Raw genomic sequence first — 20,797 nt, 5'->3', positions numbered from 1 at the left:
CACCACCAGGCAAAACCAGTGGTTGTTTTGAGGAGGGCTCTCCCCCTCACAAAACAAAACAAAGCAAAACAAAACAACCAAAAAAAAAAAACCACCACCTTTGTGTACAAATTTAGTTTGATGTTTTCCAAGAAGAACATGCAAACACAGCAGAAGTCTACAAAAAGCTACTAAGACCATCACTTTAAAGAAGAGTTGCACAAGCATCAGGGTTAGCAAAATATTAGTCTCAAGAAAGAAGCTCTAAGTAATTAAGAGTCTCACAGTTTATGCTCAACATACTTTAAATATAGTTGAGGATCAACATCTGGTTGAACTCTGCATTGGAATGCAGAACTAAATCCTTTTGGTCCACCCAGGGTGTGGGGAAGGGGGAAGTAAGACTGCATAAACCACAGAGAGTATGTGGTTCATTCATATGCTACAGAACTCTCTAAAGCATCCACAGAGGGTGTGGAAGACATGACACGAAATACTCGACTTTTGTCTAAAGGAGCTGGAAACAGCTGAAGCACGTGGTGGAAGAAATGTAGCGTCTTCCTTACCTGAAGCAAGCGTTCTTGCTCATGCTGCCACCTTTCCTGACGCTTCCGCTCTTCTTCTGGATCCCAGGACCAGAAATTGAAGCGCTTGTGTGAAGGAAAACCAAGCTATTAGACTTTAATACTTCACAAGGCTACCAGAAGGCTGCACTTCATCTGGTCTGCCCCCGGCAGTGATGTTAAAATGGGAAACTCAGAACTAGATAATGGTACTCTTAGTTAGCAGACCATACTCTGAGCTTCACTGACACTTGGGTTTTCCCACAGGTATCCAAATGAGAGAATAATCATTTGGTTTGCAAAGAAAGGCTTGGGAAACTTCAACTGGAGGGAACAAAAAGACCCAAAAGAAAGCTCTAAGCAGCACTGAACAAAGATGCCTCCAGGTGCCCAAATTTAAGGAAAACTTCTATTTTTCTTCTCTGTAATCTTCTGTGCAACATGCAAAGCAATTTGCGAATGTGAAATGTATTCTCTCATTTCATATGTCTGCCAGCACAACAGCCTAAAGCCTCGCTTTAAATTTTTATCCAGGGAAGAACACTTAAATTACAGATCTAGACCATGTTTTGGCTTGGGTTCTATTTTTTCTCTCTCAGTCTGATTTGGGGATGTTACAAGGCAGTTTGCATAAAAAAAAATCACTTTTGTTAAACACATATCTCTAAACCAAAACCACAGTGCAAAAAAGGTACTTACATTTGATTTGTCACCACTATCAGAATAGGCTATAAAAAAAAGAAGGAAAAATTAAACTTAACAGGACAAAACAGCAAAAAGTGCTTAGCCTGCAATTAAAGCTATGTAGTGTCTGTATAAAAAAGCCTCATGTTAGTTTTCTATTTGTTCCCACAACCAAATGCAAGGACAAACTGCAAGCAAACAAACCAGAAAAATAGACTACACCCATCACCAACAAAGTTACTTCTGATTTGGGTACAGAGAAGCACAACTTTAACTAACACCAGGTTCTACTCTACCACTAGCTACTGCTGTCTACTTCTGGCCACAGCCATTAGCAGTGTTTGAACGCTGAGCACTACCTACTTTGATCGACTTTTCCCTTCGTGGTTCAGTGCAAGGAAGGAAAAAGCACAGCAAAGCTACAAGGGTGGGACTACACTATTCAAGAGCCGCAGTTACGAAGAGGACCGTTGCCATTTTCTATTCATGTCTTCAGGTTGATGTAAAGAAATAAGGAAAAGGTATTTAGAGGCAAGTGATTTCATTCGGTGCCTGAAGCCAGAGCATCACAGCAATGCGTAACCCAACAGCTCTTTGTCAACTGCGCAGCAGGAATAGACACTTTCTACGGAAGTGAGAGGCAGAAAAAGTCCCCGGGATCGTCAGCTTTCACCCCAGTCCCACAGCTGAAGACACCTAGGACTCGAGGCGGTGGAAGGGATGAAGCTGCTCTTAGTGCTGCATTTACCTGGCTGTGAGAAAAACCGTGAGCGCCGCCAGTCGTTCCGCACCCTAAGCGGAACCGCGGCCCCGTGGGGCAGCTCTGCAAGGGACGGCACAGAGACAAAACAAGAAACACAGCGCGGTCAAAAGGCGATGGCGAGGCTCAGACCCCGGCCTACTCAGCCAACAGTGGGGTTTTTATTACAGTCGCTTTGTAACAAGCTCAAAAGGTTTTCAGAGGACTTGCAGATCACAAGGACTACCCAAATTTAAATGCTACTTTTGCAACAGGGCACCTAACCGTATATGAGAGCTCTAGCACAGGAATGCTAATTCACTCTCGTGTTTGTTCCTGTTGGAGATGCATGTTTTAAAGGATTATCTGATCTTTCCACGGTATACATGCTGTGAACACTAGGGAGCAGCCAAGTGTTTCAGCATCACTTAGAAAATACCAGAGACACCTACAATCTGTCACTCCGTATTTGGACTGATTTGTGCTTGAAACAAAACAATATTGTTGGCAAAGCCTGTTTGGAGAGCACCTTCCCACCTAAAACAAGTGAGATTTATAATTCCATTGCTGACGTTCCTGTTTTCCACAGTGGATTGCCTTCAGTAATTCCAATCCTGAAAATGCCAGGATAATAATTATATTACCTATATATAAGCTGCCAACCTCGCAAGTTCACAGGGGGAAGAAAACTTCCCTCTCTCGCCCTTTCTCCCCCTCTCTCTTTCTTTCACAATACTTACATATATGCATCTCTAAAATCAATATAAAATAAAACTACTAAATATTACCAATCTCAAGCAAAACTTTGTCATGAAGGCAAGAAAAATAAGTTCTGCTTTGCAAGAGCTTGTGATGCGCACAGGTCAAACTGGGGGATGTGGCCAGATATGTGCATTGGTCATCTATAAAGAGAAGCTACACATGAGCAGCTGAGTGAGGAATTGTCTCCAGGAGTTTTTATTGTGAGATAAACCCAATTGTTAAGCCATTTTCACCTGTGAGCAACATACTCATGAAATATAATACTCATGGACATAATAGAGCTTTAATTGTTAGGCCTGACAAGTGCAAGTTAGCGTCCACCCTGACCCCCCTCCTTCGTGTCACAATTCTGCTGCTGTGGTTAAGGGGAACAGCAAGAAGCGTCCCTCGCATCACAGAAGCCACACTACCAGTATTAGTCAGATGCAACTAGAAATTAAACATATCATCTTCCAAACCCTACAGGTCATTGATTAGGCATTCCCCCCTGACTACCACACACATGCATCTCATTATGTCCAACTGAACTCTCTGCAGCTCCCAACCTCTCTTTTTGCTCACCTTGTCGATCAGAATTCTGCAGAGTGACCTGGCTGGTCTCAGGCAGTTTCTTTAAAAATGGCAATACTATACTCCCTTCTTGTTCCACGGCTTTCGGTTTTATTACCTGTTCAGATGTTTGGGAACAGAAAACTGCATTCAAAAATCACCAGGTACAATCAAAGATTAACTTAAACCCTTTCTATTTAATTTCTGAAACAATACTATCAAAGTTTCATAAGCCTCTATCTCCAGAATTACAACATGGACTTGCAATATTGAAGTCCTGGAAATAACCATCAGTTGTTTGTTCTTGATACTCACACTGCAAACCAAGGCTCACCCTAACCCAGGACCAACATCTAGCGCACCTGACAGCAGTATGGCGATGGCCATTTGTTACCCCTGCAACATCCTGCTCTTACTCAGCCCTTCAAGAGGACTAAGAGGGCAAGCTCCGCTGTTTACACCTTCTGGATATTCTGCTCTCCCAATGTGTGGAGGGACTGGGCTTTGCAGGTTAAGTTCTCTTTTCCGCTCCAGCCAGTTTACAGGTTCAAACACTCCAAGCAGACACTGGGGAGTTTCTTTGGAGGAGTAACTCTCTTACAATCATTGGATTTGGCAGAGAAAACCTCTTTCAGGGTCATTCCCTGACATATTTTGAATTAAATCGTGATGTGACATATACAGAGAGAAAATACCAACCAGCTATTTGCACCATATCCATTTCCTTGTGAGGTCTTCTTCTTCGTTTCATTTTCCATTCCCTTTCTTTCTTGCCCATACATACCTCCTGTGTAGCAGGGACCACTGCTTCCTTCTGCTGCTCCATTTCAGGCTTCTTCACATCTTTCTCACTTGGAGCAGCTTCCTCGGAAGGGACAGGACTAGGAGGAAATTCTAGGCTCTTCACAACAGGGCTGGCACAAGCTGCAGTTGACTTGAATTGCTTTTGATCTGAACCTAATCCACACATACAAGAGAGAATGTCACAAGGTTAAGATATTTTTTCAAATACAATGTAGACCTATTTCATATCTTCTTTCTTCAACACTGGCAAAATTAACCTCTCAGAAAATACAAAAATTGAAAGATGAATTTCACCTGATAAAATGTAGATGCTGACACTTGAGTTGGTCACCATGGGACACCCTTCATGGTTAACAAAGGCAGAGAGGCACTTCTTGGGGAAGGATCACCCAAACTATTTGAGACACCTCTCTTGTCTGAAATGAGCTGTAACCCACAATACACCTACTGAGGTATAGATCTCTGTGGTATGCATTTCTGGAGCTGTGTGATGAATCCTATTCTAAGGTGCTACCTGGACAAGCATCTCTACAACAGTTAACATGGTCTCATTGTCAGCACTGGAAGGTATGTCAGCTTGGCTGCTTCCACTGAACCAAGTCAGTCAAGCACCAGAAAGCAAATAAATTGTGGTATAAGGAAGCCTTGGACTGGAGTAACTGGGTTGGCATTCAGTTCTTATTAAAAAAAAAAAAAAGAAAAAAAAGCAAACCAACAACACAAAAAAAAACCACCAACCAACCAAAAACAAACAAGTTGATGCTGGTTTACAGGGACAAGGGACCAGGAGCACAAGGGCCCACTGCTGAGGACTATGGCAGCCTAATGGCTGCCAGCTGGTACCACCATTGGAAGTGGAGCAGTTTCCAGCATCCCAGGCAGTGCACAAGCACCCACACATCTCTTAAAAATCCTGGAACACAGTCTCAGCTTCTGATCCTGTTCCCCCTCCAAGAGGTACCCCTTTGACAGGCTAGGAGAGGGAGGCACCCCAAGGCTGCACTAAGAATGCCCACACCAGCAGAGACAAGAGCTGTTCCCGCTGCCTGGCAGATGCACACCACTTTGGAGCAGTTCCCACACCATTAGTGGCTTAGGGGTCACAGCATGGAAGTATCTGGCTTGTACTGAACAGCAGACGAGGTTGTCTGTCACACAGCTCGGACTATCTATCCCTCCAAAGCAGACACAATGAAAAACCATGTTCTTTTACCATTTCAGCTTTTGCAAGGTGTTCTCCCAGCTTTCTTTGGCAGACCATATTAACCTTTGCTACCAATACTTAATGTTTAGAATTTCTCACAGGTGTGGAGCTCCTCACTGCTGACTGTTGAGAAGAGAATTTGCTTGGTTCATTCCACACCTGCAAGTTCTGCATTACTTGCCAGCTGCAATTCCAGATTGTTACACTCTGTGCTGCTATGCAATGATTTTTTCTACCTGAAAGTCTGGCCTATTTCTAACTACGAGACAAAGTAATTAAGCCAGCTGATGAGCTGTCACTAGCAGTACGTGTGTCATAGTTGCGCAGCACATCAAGAAAGTCTGGATGTGTTTCTAATCTTGGAGGATGGTACTCCATTGATGTTTGAGGGGCAAGCGCAATTACTTAAGTCACATTTATCCTCAGCAAATTGGAGCAGCATATTTATATACCAATTACAGGCAGAGATTTCCTTTAAATACCTACTGTAAACAGTCCCTTTTACTTACCTGTACCAAGCTGAACTTTGATAGACCCATTTAAAAAAATGAACAGAAAAAGACCATGAGCTTAGTATGATAGCAGGCAGTAGATAAAATGCATGCTCAAAGGTAATACTTCAGAAACACCATTCAGAGGATAGCAGTTTCAATTTTTACGAGTAAATCCATTTCCCCAGATTAGGGATTGTGCATAAAGCCTTTAAAGCAGAAAATCAAGGCAGTGCACAACACTGTCACCTTGCACCCAGAGCAGCATGCAGCCGTGAATGTCGTTTCTGCCATCTTCTGCACTGTCTAATAAACCCTCTTGGTGCCGCTGCAGATGCGCTTACTGGGCTGCAGCTGCTGCAGGGTGGGCATCAAGCCCAGGCCAGCGGTGGGCCAGGGCAGGGGCCAAGGGCCAGGGGCCAGGTCAGCAGCCACCCACCTGGGGATGTGCCCACAGGGCTCCCGGGTCCTGCTGCGCCGGGGCTGCCCTCGGTCTGCTGGCTGGCTGCCGGATCCGCTTCCCCCGGGGAGGCCTGCGGAGCACGGAAACACAGTGAGTGCGCTGGAAATAAAAGTATGGGTTCATTCCGTCGGGCAGTGTTCGCTGCTGCTTCGTAACGCGTTGGGTCCGGGCTGTTTTAGAGCTCAGTAGGGAGCTGTGAACTGGGGAGCGAGTCTCTGAGCAGTATGTGCTGCTCTGGCATCGAGTCACTGGGCTTTAATCTCCTTTTCTAAACGTTCAGCAAGCAGCCATTATGCAGTTGCTTTGGAATAGCTCATGCAAGCTTTTAAAATCGTAGGATATCTTGAATTGTGTTAGCTGGAGATAAGCATACATTTCACCCCTGGTTTTCTCTTCCAGAATAACACAAAAACGTATGCATCAGTGAATACCCAGCACATTCGAGGGCTTTAAAAGTGGCAAAGTAATTAAATACTTCCTTTATTTCACGGTTGTCTAAACAATCAGTTATCTGAAGGGAAAAGGCAGAGTTGGTAATAAAGGTAATGAAATACTTGAAACGTTATTGGGAAAGGAGTGAAAAAAAATGGTGAGACCGTATCAAGCCAATAATCCAAATCGTTTTGAAAAGCCAGCTTCCTGACCCAGGACAAGCCTGTTGCAGAGCTAAACCACACCATCAAAATAACAATAGCATTTCAGCTGATTTATTCAGCAGCTTCCCCTTTACATCTGCTTCCCCAGTAGGCAAATCAAGAAAAAAAGTACAGCAAATCAATCAGCTACTGCACGGCACCTCTAGCACATGAGAGAGCTAGAAAATGGTGCATCCAACAGAGGAAGAAAAAAAAAGAAAGCAGCAGACTACTTTTAGAAATGAAAAGCAACGCATTTCAGAAGCGATCTTGGTAGACTCCCTTTCCTGCCCCTCAATCTTATTAACAGCTGCAAGAGAGGAAATGTGCTGAAATTTCCTCTTTTCTGGGGGCAGGATTCACACCTCCGCCCTCTGCGCAGACGCTGCCTCCCCTCCCCGCAGACGGCCGTGGGCCTACGGCCCCTCATCCACGCAGGCCCCAGGGGCAGCAGGCCTGGGCTCCCTCAGTGGTGTCACCGGGACGTCTGGTGGCAGTGCCAGCAGGGTGCCGGTGCCTGCGGGCACGCTGGCTTTGGACAGCTTTGCCGTCAGCAGCGGGAGCGAATCCCTGCGTCTCTGCTCCTCTCTGGAGGGAAGCATGCTGTGGCGAGGGGCAGGGAACGTGTCTGGGACAACTCCCCGCGACCAGTCCTGGTGCAGGGCTGTGGCCAGGGGCAGCGCTGGGAAGCAGGACAGGCACCAAATGACAGCGGTGAGCGGCTGGAAGTGGCAGTGCGTCCCCTGTGGCACCTGCTGGGGATGGCTGCCCCAGGCAGGGCTTTCTCCTCACCGCCTGGTGCCTTCCCTGCACCCTCACCTCTGCCCAACCAAGTCCTCTGCTCCAGGCAAGGCGCAGGTCCGGCAAACCCGGACAAATGCGATAGGTTTGCCCCTTGCCATTCTGCTGCTCTCTTCTTCTGTATAACCCACCTCACCCTTCCCCAGCTCACCTTGATGCCAGCCTGTGTTTCAGTGAGAGCTTCTGCCCCTTCCTCTACCCCAGCAGAAAAATACCACAACTACGGAGGATGTCTCCTTCAGCCTCAGTTCTGGTTCCTGACAGGACAGCAACAACTACTGCAAATCTGTTCACTCTCAACCTTGTGCAATGCAGAAATAAGTATTTCTTTTCCATGAGGACAACCAGGCAGTGTAACAGGCTGCCATCTCCATCCTTGGAGGTTTTCAGGACTCGGATGATCAAGGCCTTAGCAACCTGGTCAGCTCCTATATCCGATCCTGCTTTGAGCAGAAGACCCCGCTAGAGACCTACAACCTGAATTATTCTGTGATTCTACAACCTGCACTCCGTTAAAACTAAACAAATAGCTATTACCAAGAGCTCACTGTTTTCCCTCTACAAAGTACATTTTCACTGGAAAGACAAAAGGCACCTACCCAACAGCTCTATTCATCGTCACCAAGCACAAGCATTCCAATGAAAGTGTTTCATGTTTCAATTATTAATATTTAGATGATTATTATTTTTGGTAAAGCAATGGAACTCACCCTCCACTCTCAAAAAGCAAGTGCTGAAACTGAAAAATTAAAAGGCTCAGCAAACACATGGAGCTGACGCAATGTTATCTCCTCCGGTTCTAGAGTTACCTCAGGAACCTACATGGTGCTGTGCCACGCTGCTATCCTGCATTAGTGAAACCACAACTAAATCTAACTATGATCTTAATATCCAGTAAGGAGGTTGAGCTAGTTATAGATACAGATGTTATTTATAGAAATTCTTTCAAAGAAGAGTAAAAAAAAAAAAAAAAAAAGGAAGAGCTACTGCTTGCTGCATGAAAATTGATTTTGGAAATGACATACTGCAGAAGCCCTGCTCCTGCTCACGAGACTTGACTCTTCCTCCTCCCTCTGCTGAGCAATTAAATGTTAGCAACATAAAGCTAAAAATATAAAACTGATTAGTAAGTAATTTACAAAAAAAGATTAAGTGAACTTCGCTGGGGAACTCTCATTCCCAGTGTATCTAATTCTATTTGTAATACCAAGTAATGTAATATTATCTAGTATTTTATCCACAGGTATATGATACGTTGTAAAACATTCATGTACTGATGGAGCTGATGGAATGTCTTTTCCACCATGGACTATCACTTGCATTTCATAAATATTTTGTAATCAAAGTACAATATTATCACTGAATATAAAACAGCCATTAAAACATTCAATTGCACTTGGGAAGATTGTATTTTGACATGGGCACTGAAAAACAACTTAGTAAGTAATGTTTCTCGGGCATTTCAGAGCAGATCTGACATTTTGGGATGAAGGACCCGTGCTGCATATCCATACCACAGGCATTCGTGTGGGAAGAGGCATCACTGCCTCTGCTGCGGGTACTGAAGAGGGAAGCTCTTGTATAGTGTTATCAAACTCTTCTTTGGCATGACAATAAATCAGTTCCGTTTGTGGCCGATGGGGTTTTTATCCCAACAACTAGGATATCACAGAATCACAGAATCATATCAATCCAGGTATTTCTTGAACTATGACCACACAAGCCAGAAACAGCCCCATTGCCTACTGCTGTGGCAGAACCTTTCTTACAAAACCCTAAAAATACACTAACTAGGAACTCCCAAAACACTGAACTTAACAACTGCTACAAGAATTCAAACTCCAAAGGAAGTTACAGCAGAACTTTATTAGCCCTTATTGTAAATTAAATCAAACTGCAGGTCAGTTAACACTATTTGTACACAAAATCACATAAAATGGTAATACTGTATTTTCTATGAAAACATGACGAAACAAGATGTCTGGAACCAGCAAGAATGCAGAGATCTGGAAGAATCAGGTGAGAACTACAGTGTGAATTCTGTAAAGTCACTCAGGAATGAAATTGGTTGCAGTATCAATAGCCACATGTACAAATTACCTGATGCATCCTTTAAACTTCTATGATGGAAATTGTATATGTATCAGCATTTTCCAGGTTATACTTCAAGACTTTAAAATGTCATATGATGATTTTCTATTCGAAGCTAGCTTATTCTGTTGCGAGTGGTAAAGCTGAAATGACCTTGGGCTGCCCCAGGTAAGTGCCTTGCATGCTATGGCAGTGCAGTGCTGCAGCCAGACACTGCTCTGACATGTTAAATCATCTGCCCCTTTTACTGGCAGCTAGATAATGCTCTAATCAGATCAGCTATTACAGCCAAAGACCAGGGTGGGTCAGTAATTGACAGAGAAGCCTTCAAAGTGCTGCAAGAAATAGTGTTAAGTATTCTTGTTAGAGTCATTTTTACTCGTTATTACTGCTCAACTGGGCAAAAAATAATCTCCCATCACTTGCAGACACTGAAAATTGGATGGGGGTCTGCATGATGGGAGATATGGATGCTAAATTCATAACCACATCCCAAGCAGAGTTCTGTTCTACCCGCTCTGAAGTTTTGTTGTTCTTATTTCTCACCCTAACCCTTTTTCCCTTCAGGTAGTCCAGCCCGCCATGAATCTTCCCATGTATGGTTAAGGAAAAGCTGTCAATCTGGAATATATATACCTTACTCTGCAAGTGTTTCTTGTAATGAATCAAAGAACAAAGACTTGTCTCACCAGATACGTACAAATCAGGATTTCAGCCCTGCTCGCTTGTAGTTTGGCCAACAATCCCCAACCACAAGAAAGCTTATACTTTAATCTCAGTTCAATCAGTGGATTTTTGAAGATGAAGGAGAGCGTTACTTGGATATAGAAAAAAAAGTTTCTTTTGTGCCAAGCATGCAGTGAGTAGAAATGGACAAGTTTAAGCTGGCTAACTTAAAATTAAAGGAAAGCCCAAATCTCCCCACCACCACCACCCCACCCCGATCTTTTTTAAAGTTGCTGTCTATATTTATTTATTTTTTGGTTGATCAGAGCAAAGCTATAATTAGAGCTATAACAAGCCAGTAATTTCTAAATGGTCATACAAAGATTAGTTAAAATAAAGTGATGTTATGCACTGACAAATTAATCCCCCTACACTAAAATCTGCACATATATTGTTTTAAAACAAAACATTTATTTTGCCAACTTCTAATTCAAAGAGTAAGAGGATACAACTTCTCAGTATTTGTAATGTGCATAACTGCTATGTATAATAGAAAGAAAACACAGCCTAATGGCTGAAAGACAGGACTGTTCCTGGCATTGCCACTGACTGATCAGAGGATTTTGAGCATGTCAGTCTTTTGGCCTTTGCCCCAGTTTTTGCAGGGGCAAAAAAATAAAAAGAGGAGATGTGCTTTACCTGCCACCTCTCCTAGCTGCACATTGTTCCACAAACACCAGTGGGATACTTCCATCCTACTGATAGGCCAAATTTACCCCTCCTAGCAAAGTCAGCCTTAAATCAGAGGCAAAATATAACAAACTGCTTTGAATAAAGGTATGTAAAATAAAAAAAATAAAAAAAAATAAAAATTAAATACTGAGGTATGGGGTACACCCATATAAAAAGATTCTTACGCCTCTCTAGCTCCCAAAAAATCATACTAGCATTTCAAGTGGTACAACTTGATTAAACTTTTTTCCAAAATTCAGGCCAAGAGAGCTGTTGAAGTACAGCTGCACAGCATCTTCCCGGATTGCAGACAACGCCTGAGGCCAGCCGGACAGATTTAGAGCAGGGCTACAGAGCTTCAAAGGGAAGGCTGCCAGGCAGAGAGAAGACAGGACCGGTCAATTTGACAACTGAACTGAAACAGCAGGGAAGCAGCTGTAAGAGGGATGGAGGAGGAAGGGGCACGCAAAGAACAGGAAGAGAATCAGATGAGGAGGACAGGAGGGCCAAAGGTAACATCTATATGAAAAGGAATATGCACTCTCACAAGAGTCCAGGCAGAAAGTGAGCAAATAAAATACAAAAAGAAAACTAAGCTAGGAGCAACTAGAGGAAAACAAAACAAAACAAAAACTAAAAAGAGCATCTCTCAATAGATAGAGGGACTAGTGCCTGTGAATCTTATTCCAAGCCAGGGAAGGACACAGCTAACAAGTCTCTAAACTACATCAATAAAGGAAAGTATGCAAATAATGGCAGTGAAAGCAAGCTTAGAAAAGGCTTTGAAAACATGCTCCATTGCATCTATTTGCAATTTTTTTCTTAACAGAAATGTAGTTGCTTCTTCCACTTCAGATAGCTCTGCTTCTTCATCTTGGCTGCTTCCTATCCCTGTTTCCGTCTTCTCCTAAAAGTTCAGTAGGGTTAAACATCAGACAGAAACTTTCTGAGTGGGTCAGACTAAACACATGCTTAATCAAGCCCCTACAAAGAAAACCTTTTCTTGTGAAAAATGCCACACCAGTCTCATAAAAAGACACAGTGGCGAACTGAGCTGTTGCCTCGTGAAAGATCATATCAGCATCACCACGAGCTAGAAGACAGTCTTTACTTCAGCTGTGCACAGGTTTCTCCCAGCTGGAGGTGATAAAAGTGGCAGGTTCAGAGGTTTCCTTACTTCCACAAAGGTGTTTTATGAGGAGTGCGACAAGCCCGGACGGCTCGTTTCTTTCCATGCTTGGATTCCCAGCCTTCCTAGGAGGGCCTGTATCTTCCGAGATGAGTTCAATACTCCAGGCCGCAGATGCTGGCTGACATCACTGTATCAGTTGTTCGGAAACCAAAGTAAAATAGGGACAGGGGGAAGGCTGAGTGAAGTGACTCCAGGTAGCTGCCCGATTCCAGCAGGTAAGCTGGCCCCAGCCTGATGGCATCTATACGGAGATGCCTGGCAGTACCGGCTGTGCCCCCACACCAGTGAGGAAGCCAAGTGTCAGTCCCATGCTCCATCTCTGCGGCCTGGCACCTCAGCCCTTCCCATCCATGAACTAGGGCACTCCTGTACACTTGACTGAGCTAAATTACTGCCTGGAAAATTAAAACTAAGCATCTGGGTAAAGAGAAGCAAGTATTTAGAAGGAAACGAATCAGTAAATCTTATCTCAGGCTAGCAAATCTGCTTCCAGCCACAGGCAGATCTCCCTCTCTCTGACCCGTCATGCTCAGTGCATTCCACTTGTTTGCCAGTGGTAGATTCCCTCAAAGCAACCTCCTCACCATGCTGTGCCCTTGACATGCCTGACACACGTACCTTTGTTTGAGGCTGAAGTGCCTGGAGTAATTAGAATGATTTGCACTACCCAGTCACATTAACGATCAAATTATGAAGCTAATGATAAAAAATCATTTGTTGGAACGGAGAAATAGCACCATCTGGGTGCGTGCTCATTCTCTCCAGATGACTTCACCATCAAGTACGCTCAAGTTTACAAACCAGGAGGTTACTCTGCAAACGTCAGAGTTGCAAAGAATCTGGGAATTCAAGCAGTTCTGCCTGTTTGCCAAAATCACCGTGAGGGCTAAGACACTGTAAGCAGAAAAATTAGAATTCAGCTGGCCACATCATCCTCAAAACTATAGAAAGAAAAGGAAAGGGCATCAAACAGGTACAAAGAGGCCCAAGCCCTAACAGTAGCTGCTACTGCTGAATTTTCTCTCGACTCTTCCACAGCTCCTAAAAACGGAGACGGTGATATATATGTTTAGCTAATTTTCAGATCACCATTGTGATTGTTTCTAATCTATGGCAAGCTCTGGCCCCTCTCTACCCTCCAAACATTCCCCTTCCCAGCTCTCCCCTACCAGATGCAATGCCTACCTGGCTTCTCCCTTAGAACCAATTAGTTCTGAAGCAAGCAATCTTTGCTCTGCCATCCTGCAAATCATTCACTCTTGACTCTGCACCAGTTCCCCCTGACAAGATCAAGTCTGTGCTCAGGGCACATCCCAGCTCCCAGCTACTTTACAGCAAGTAGACTTCAAAGCCCATCTGTCTGTGGCCAAAGACTGCCATGAAGCCGGGAAGTAAGATAAGACACAAGCCCTTTGGCATGAATGAACCATCCCTCCCTGAGACAGATCCCTGCCCACTCCCTGTTATCCACCTGGCCGATACTTGGAAGAAATCTGAGATGAAAGCAAAAAATTATCATAATCCACGTTTCACCGCATCTCTGATTCTCTTTGTTGTTACACAAAAAAGAATGGCTAAAACTCCCCGTCCTGCCACTTGTTGCAATCCTTTAACATACTTTATTAGCAGTCCAGTCCTTATTTCTTGTTTTGTTTTTAACCATCTAATTTTGTGACAGTTTTGCAGCATCTAGATTCCTGCTGTGATGTGCTCCAGTTTTTTTTCTGCCTTTCTCTCTGGGGAGGAGGGGGAGAGAAAGATGAAAAGGTAAAATTAATTTGGTTCTTTGATAAGGCAGTTAAGAAGCACATTGGCCCCTTGGAGTATTTCAATAGCTTATCCCCTTTTCTAATATTTCTGAGAGGGGAATAAAAGCTGAATGCTCAAAACTGCCAGCACATCCACATCCTCATTTGAAAATTGAAAACTGAGACTAATTATAATGGCTCACACAGTCCAATTATGTTGCTGATCTAATCAGCTAACATCAGGAGAAGAGCTGAATAAGCGTGCACAATAGCTGGGACACAGAGTCAATTTCTCCCTGGCCCAGCACATTTAAAGCATGCTTATCAGCTGCATGCCATCCAAAAAAAAAGAAACGTTGGCTGCAAAAAGTTTTTGAACCTTCCCTTCCCATTTCTCTACCCACATCCCAAAGGAAGAAACCTTTAATTTACAAAGGACTTTTTTTCCTGGTCTGGGCACACCCTCTAGAAATAAAACAAACATAACCACTTGGGTTTCATTAGTTAGTGATTAAATACATTACGAGACAGAAAATTGGCAGAGAAAGTAAGGCTGGTTTGTTCGTGTTGCTCTTACTGTTGGCTCTTTGTGCACACTCTGAGTGGCAGGCCTCTGTAAACTGAGCTCAACACTTGTGGGGTCCTTCTTCAACTCTACTGGGGGCCTGTCCCCTCTGGCTACTCCATCAAATTTCAGAGATCTGCTTGGCGATTGAGTAAATATTACTGTTGTACACTCTTTATCCTTTTCTTCAACTCCGTTGAAATTCTCTCCATTCACGCTGACTTTTCCATCTACCTGCAGAATACAGTTAAATAAATGCAAAGAGGAAATTAGCATTCAGAGAAATCTAGGAAATCAGGACTTCAACACAACATTACTATTGTTGTTAACACAGTCTACACCATCAGTGCAGGACAGAGCCAAGCACACATTTCAACAGGCCAAAACAGAAGAAAACCCCACTCTAGGGGGGGTTCATAAAATACAGACAAGTTCAGAATATTCCTGGGTTTCCCGGTTTCCCACATTTCACTCTCCCAGTACCTTACAAGTACCTTTCATGTACATCACATACGCAGTGGATTTTAAAAGAACAATGCTTTAAGCTATATTTACACTGAAACTTTGGGGTTTTGCCTCGTGTCGTGCAAGAAGCCAGCTGGTTCTCCAGGACTAGTTACACCAACGAGCTGCTGTGCAACTGGTAAGCTCACCACAGCGTTACTTGCACATGCTTTCTGAAGCACTGCTGGGTGAACTCTGAAGGCTCAGGAGCAGCAGAATTCATCCATTTGTTTCTTTACTTTTCGTGACAGGGAAGTGAGGAACCAACAAATAAAACCCGGCATTCCACCTTCTCTGTGAGGTTATAAAATAAATAGCCACTTCCCCAAAAAATGATTTTATGCAGTCATCACGGAGATGAGAGAGCAGAAACAGTTTAACTACTTTGTTCTCAAGGTTAAGCTAGCTCCTTGGAGGGCCCATATTCCCCCAGAGGAACTCCTAAGCAAGGAAGAAAATACAAAATAAGCTCTAGCTTCTTCCTTTGCACTGATACAGCTTTCTCTTATCAATATGTTTTGGATGGGCATGGCACTTAGAAAGTTCCTTCTGTTTGGCGGGCTCTTTGTAGAGGTCCAGGCATACACAGAGAAAGTCTCGCTCCAAAAAAATCAGGTGACATTCAGAGTAAGAGCCCAGCTGGGATCTGCAGAGGGACCAGAAGAGCACAAGGTATCAGTAGCACTATACAGCTCCTGCCTAGCTACAGCAGAGAGCTTTATAGGCTTGTCAGCAGGGCTGAGTTTTGGAGAAGAGCTTTGCTACTCTGCACGCAGATCCTTCCTTGCAAAAGGATCATCACAAGAGACAACAAGAAGGTGATGGAGAAAGTACAGAGAGATTCTGCTCTGCCGCTAATTGGACTTTGCGGGAGCAATAGTAGAGACCAGTGATTTCTTAGAGAAGTCATCCGGGATATATATGGGGATGAGTCATGTCAGGGCTCTCCACAGGTACTGCATAAACAAAAAACGTGTAAAAACAAGCTCAAAGGTCTGGCTTTCTGTGGGAACTTTTGGCTTACTTCATTGCTATTGAAAAAGGATGCAACAAGTGTCAAAACTGCCTTACCAAACTGAGGCGTGGTTTAAGAGAAGTGCTTGCCAGTTCATCCTCCCTGCCCTGCTCCTCCGTTCACTATTCACTTATCTCCAATACTCTGCTTATTGGGTAAACAGCTTGGATACCTCAAAAGCAGCACTCCAACTTAGTATATGCAATTGGTGCTGTGCTAGGGGCAAACCTCTCCTGTTAACTGCCTGTACACGTGCATCCAGAGACCTGCTCTTCATCTGAGGACGAGTGACTGGGAGACCATCTCCAGGGCGCTGGGCATCCTCAGCTCTGACGGGAGTGCAGGGAGGTGAGGGCAGCTGGCACCTCACACGGCCAGCTCCCAGGCAGGGAGAACCAGCCGGGCCCTGCCCGTGTTTCACCCGTTCTGGCTGCTTTTCAGACGGAAAGTTCCCTCCCTTTCCTCGCTGCCTTCGGCCGCGCTGCACAACACTTGGTTTACTTCCAACTGCAAGTGTGGGCAGACACTGAGCCCCAAGTCTTCTGGGATTGTGTGCTGGATTATCTGCTAGAGAGGTGGGTCATGGAAGACCTCAGAAATATAAAAACCAGAAAAACACTGGCAGGCCACACCATCCATTTTAATGTCTCTGTTTAGACTAAGACATTTCTCTATTTATATTAGGGAGGAAAACCAAATGTTTGAATGATCAGGACAGATGCCCCAGCTGCAGAGTTAAACAAACATACTCCTCTCCTGATCTGGAGCAAGTCAACACATTGTCACTGGAGCCGAGAATCGTCGACAGACTGGTGTTTCAGGGCAAAATAATGCTACAGCTACATAATCTAGGGAATGGGTCTTATTAAGGCAAATCTCACTCCTTCACATCCGAGATCTAGACAGACTTTCAGTGGTGGCTAGGGTGGAGAAGCATCCATGTGTTAATTTCTCCCTTTATATGTGAACTATGTATGGATTAACATAAATGTGATACATACATGTCTTGGTCCTGTGAGAAAAAATGGTAAAGGGGAAAGGGAAGGGAAGGGAAGGGAAGGGAAGGGAAGGGAAGGGAAGGGAAGGGAAGGGAAGGGAAGGGAAGGGAAGGGAAGGGAAGGGAAGGGAAGGGAAGGGAAGGGAAGGGAAGGGAAGGGAAGGGAAGGGAAGGGAAGGGAAGGGAAGGGAAGGGAAGGGAAGGGAAGGGAAGGGAAGGGAAGGGAAGGGAAGGGAAGGGAAGGGAAGGGAAGGGAAGGGAAGGGAAGGGAAGGGAAGGGAAGGGAAGGGAAGGGAAGGGAAGGGAAGGGAAGGGAAGGGAAGGGAAGGGAAGGGAAGGGGGAAGGGAAGGGAAGGGAAGGGAAGGGAAGGGAAGGGAAGGGAAGGGAAGGGAAGGGAAGGGAAGGGAAGGGAAGGGAAGGGAAGGGAAGGGAAGGGAAGGGCATCCTACTCCCATTCTCCATATCCATCCAGTCCAAGCATATATTCCCCAGGTTTTATACCCTAATCTCAGTCTCTTCTCTGAACCCTCCCTGCCAACACTCCAAAGCCTGTATCTGGGTCCTCATTCAAGGCAGCCCTACTTTTGTCCAAGTTCTCTTACTTCTTTTATTCCCATAATCTTTGTCCAGTTCTTGCAGCCTAATGCAGCCACCCCACCTCCCTCACCAGCAGTTCCCAGTGACACCACTGCCCCAGTACCCATCTGTTTTTCCTCGATGTGCATGGGCACCCTGTATTCCTTCTTCACTCCAGTGAAGCAGCTTTCCCCACTAACCCCGGTGAGAAGCATGTTTAGGGCAGAGAGCATCTCTGGGCAAGCTGGTTCTTAACTCTGAAGGAGCAGTGACTCTCTGAAATAGATGCACACTACAACGTTTCAAAGGCTTGTGACTTGGCTGATGGGGACAGACTCGTCTGGGTGGGGCAAAATCAGATCTTTGACACAAACCGGTTCAGGTATTGCTCCAAACATCAAGGCCTCCGAGGACCCCACCCCTGCCCTTTTGTTATAAACACAAACAAACAAACAAAAAAAACCGTGACAACATACTCTTTCCTAACCTCTTTCTCACAAAATGCCTTGCTTTTATCCTAGAGGCCCCTCTTTCTCTCTTTTTCCCCCAAACAAATTTAGCCTGATGGAAAATGACCAGCACAAATACTCCAGGGTCAAGTTCCTCAAAAAGTTGGTAACCACGAGGCTGGACAGCACAGAGCATGAAGCTGAATTTTATAACATCAGGATGTTGCTACGATTTTTTACTTAAATTGCATTAAACATTTACATGCTGAGATGATTTAGTCAGGACTTTTTTTGCCTCCCAATCGACTTTGAGGAGTGCAACGTATCCTACCTTGAAGTTCTTTAAAACTTCCTGTGTATTTTTGGGCTGAGAGTAAGGCTTGGGTGTCAGCATAGGCACAGCCTTGGAGACAACACTTTTGCTGGGAGACGTGCGGCCCGTCGAACCGCTGGGCTCTAATTCAGCGGTGGGAACAATGGTTGCTTCAATGGTGGCAGTGAATTTTGGAGCAGGCAGCGACTGTTGCCTTAAGTATCTCAGAGGATTCGGGTCTTTCAGTGGGGAATCTGGCTCCACTGAATGACTTCTTTCCAGAATTTTTGGCATCTGCAGGCGCTCGAGGACAGCTTCGCTAATGGTGAACCTTTCGATGTACTGCTGGAGGATGCTCTCAGCCTCCTCCTGGGACTTTGCGTTCTTGTACGCCTCATGAAGCTCCCGCTCTCTTCTCTCTCTGCACGGGAGACAATACAAGAAAAACCATCACATTAAAATTAACACTGCAAATCATTCCTGTTTCCTCTGCTCCATCGATATCCCTCTCCCCCACCGTAGTCCTGCAGGCCTGGCTGCCCACTGCCACCTATCACCGACGAAGCACACCGCATTTTCAGACACGCCACCGCACTTCAGTAAAAAAACGTACTTCTCTTCTACAATTTCTCGGTAGGTTTTGATGCTTTTTCTGCGCTCATTTGATCCGTCTCCAGACAATAACCTTTCCATTTTCTTTCTCTCAGCTTCTTTTTTTATTAAATCCTGGGAAGCACTCCTTCGACGACTCTTCCACCGAGCCAGGTCCTGCGAGAGAAGGAAGGCAGCTGAACGCAGAGTTGCAAACAACTAAAAACTGGCTATAAGAAATCAATGAACCCAGTCAGCAAAGCTCTGCAACGTCTGCTCCTGGCTGTGGACCAGGCTCTCATTACCTGCAGGCAGCGGTGTTTACTTTAAAAAGAAAAGGAGATGATACCATGAAAAGATGGTGCTGTACTATTTTTTTCCTAATAGCAGGATGCAGTCAGAATTTCATCATGTATTTTTACTGGTGGCTGGTGTGGGTTTTGTTTGTTTGTTTGTTTGTTTGTTTGTTTGTTTTTGGCTTTGTAGTGTTGCAGAAGCATGCTAGGTAATAACATTAGGAAATGTGTCCTGAAGGGCCCAGTTAGAGCAGTCATTTTCCCTAGCGCCAATTCTAGGCCCCGAAGCTGATTCCTCAGGAAGATGAAGTAGAAAAGTTAAGGTTGGTGGGGAATTTTAACGATCAGGTGTGCCAGAGGCAGGAAGTCACTGGTGGAAGAGACATTGCTTCACCATGAAGTACAGCTCCATGAATGTGAGATCTGAAAATCACATACGTTGCCCATGCCATCAGCTAACTACATGCAAGCACACTAGACCTGGGACTATGCAGCCAGAAAAACGCAGTGCAGAATCCAAACTTAAACTCTTCCTCATGGGCCCAGATTTCAGCAACAGGTTATTGTGTTGCTCGCACTTGGTTGGCTTGACATATGAGAGAGAAATAAGGCTGTGGTTTGTATCCAGCTATGTAGACGCATTCTTGTTGAAGTAATAATCTTATTCTATTTGGAAGCTGCCTGTCCAAAATTGTCCAGAGGACCCAGTGATTCTGGTTCTTTACTTCTCATGTGAAACCAGCTTGATACTAAAACACAGAAAGCCATGAGGGATACCTGCTATGGGCACCTGCATCCTGCATCCTGCTTGGGTTATGAATTCACAAATATTGGAAGGCAGAAAGACAAGATTTGTTTCACAGTAAAATACTACAGGGAACAAGTGCTTCTAAGCTGTAAAATTTCTCTGCAACCAACCAGGAAAGGAACAAAATTTTTCATGTTAAAAAATACCCTCTGCAGAACTTCTGCAAATAAAAATAACTTCATAGGAAACTGTAGGGATATGTTTGTCATTAACTTTACAACATTAGGAGATTAGGATACAGACAGTATTTCACGCGCTCTAACAAATTCTGGTTTTAATGAAAACCAGAGATTCTGTACACATACTTAATTCAAAGGCTATTTCATTAATTACATGGTTTTCCAAATATTTTAATTGCATTTTTATTGGTAAACAGCAGAAGGTACTGCAAGCATAACTTATTTTATTAAAACCAGGAACAAACCTTGTCACTTTTAATTTAGCTTAAAACCACAAATTATTGACGTTACACTCAAGGGAATGCTCATTAAAGTATTTCTTCTCATGACCTACATATATCAGTCCATAATCCCCTTCTTGAAACATGGCCTTTCATTTTTTTCAGTTACTAATTATTCT

The 20,797-nt window shown here is 44.3% G+C and overlaps 1 protein-coding gene across 18 annotated transcripts in view; it reads right to left on the bottom strand.

Annotated features, from left to right (window-relative positions):
• LIMCH1 (LIM and calponin homology domains 1) overlaps window positions 1–20,797 on the bottom strand; it is a 177,423-nt gene that overhangs the window by 14,674 nt on the left and 141,952 nt on the right. For 17 of the 18 annotated variants that reach the window (XM_066995787.1, XM_066995794.1, XM_066995797.1 and 14 more), the window contains 8 exons: window positions 19,137–19,291; window positions 18,542–18,944; window positions 14,681–14,902; window positions 6,215–6,308; window positions 4,061–4,233; window positions 3,289–3,394; window positions 1,242–1,270; window positions 546–629 (listed from right to left, as the gene is read on the bottom strand). In XM_066995787.1, the coding sequence (XP_066851888.1) occupies window positions 546–629; window positions 1,242–1,270; window positions 3,289–3,394; window positions 4,061–4,233; window positions 6,215–6,308; window positions 14,681–14,902; window positions 18,542–18,944; window positions 19,137–19,291 (1,266 nt within the window). The remainder of the gene's footprint in view (window positions 1–545; window positions 630–1,241; window positions 1,271–3,288; window positions 3,395–4,060; window positions 4,234–6,214; window positions 6,309–14,680; window positions 14,903–18,541; window positions 18,945–19,136; window positions 19,292–20,797) is intronic. The other variant, XM_066995785.1, reaches the window with a different exon arrangement.

The sequence above is a fragment of the Anser cygnoides genome, chromosome 4, assembly GCF_040182565.1.
Source record: "Anser cygnoides isolate HZ-2024a breed goose chromosome 4, Taihu_goose_T2T_genome, whole genome shotgun sequence".
NCBI classification, from domain to species: domain Eukaryota; kingdom Metazoa; phylum Chordata; class Aves; order Anseriformes; family Anatidae; genus Anser; species Anser cygnoides.
The sequence above is the reverse complement of the archived record's forward strand: the minus strand, read 5'-3'. Positions and strand labels throughout refer to the sequence as shown.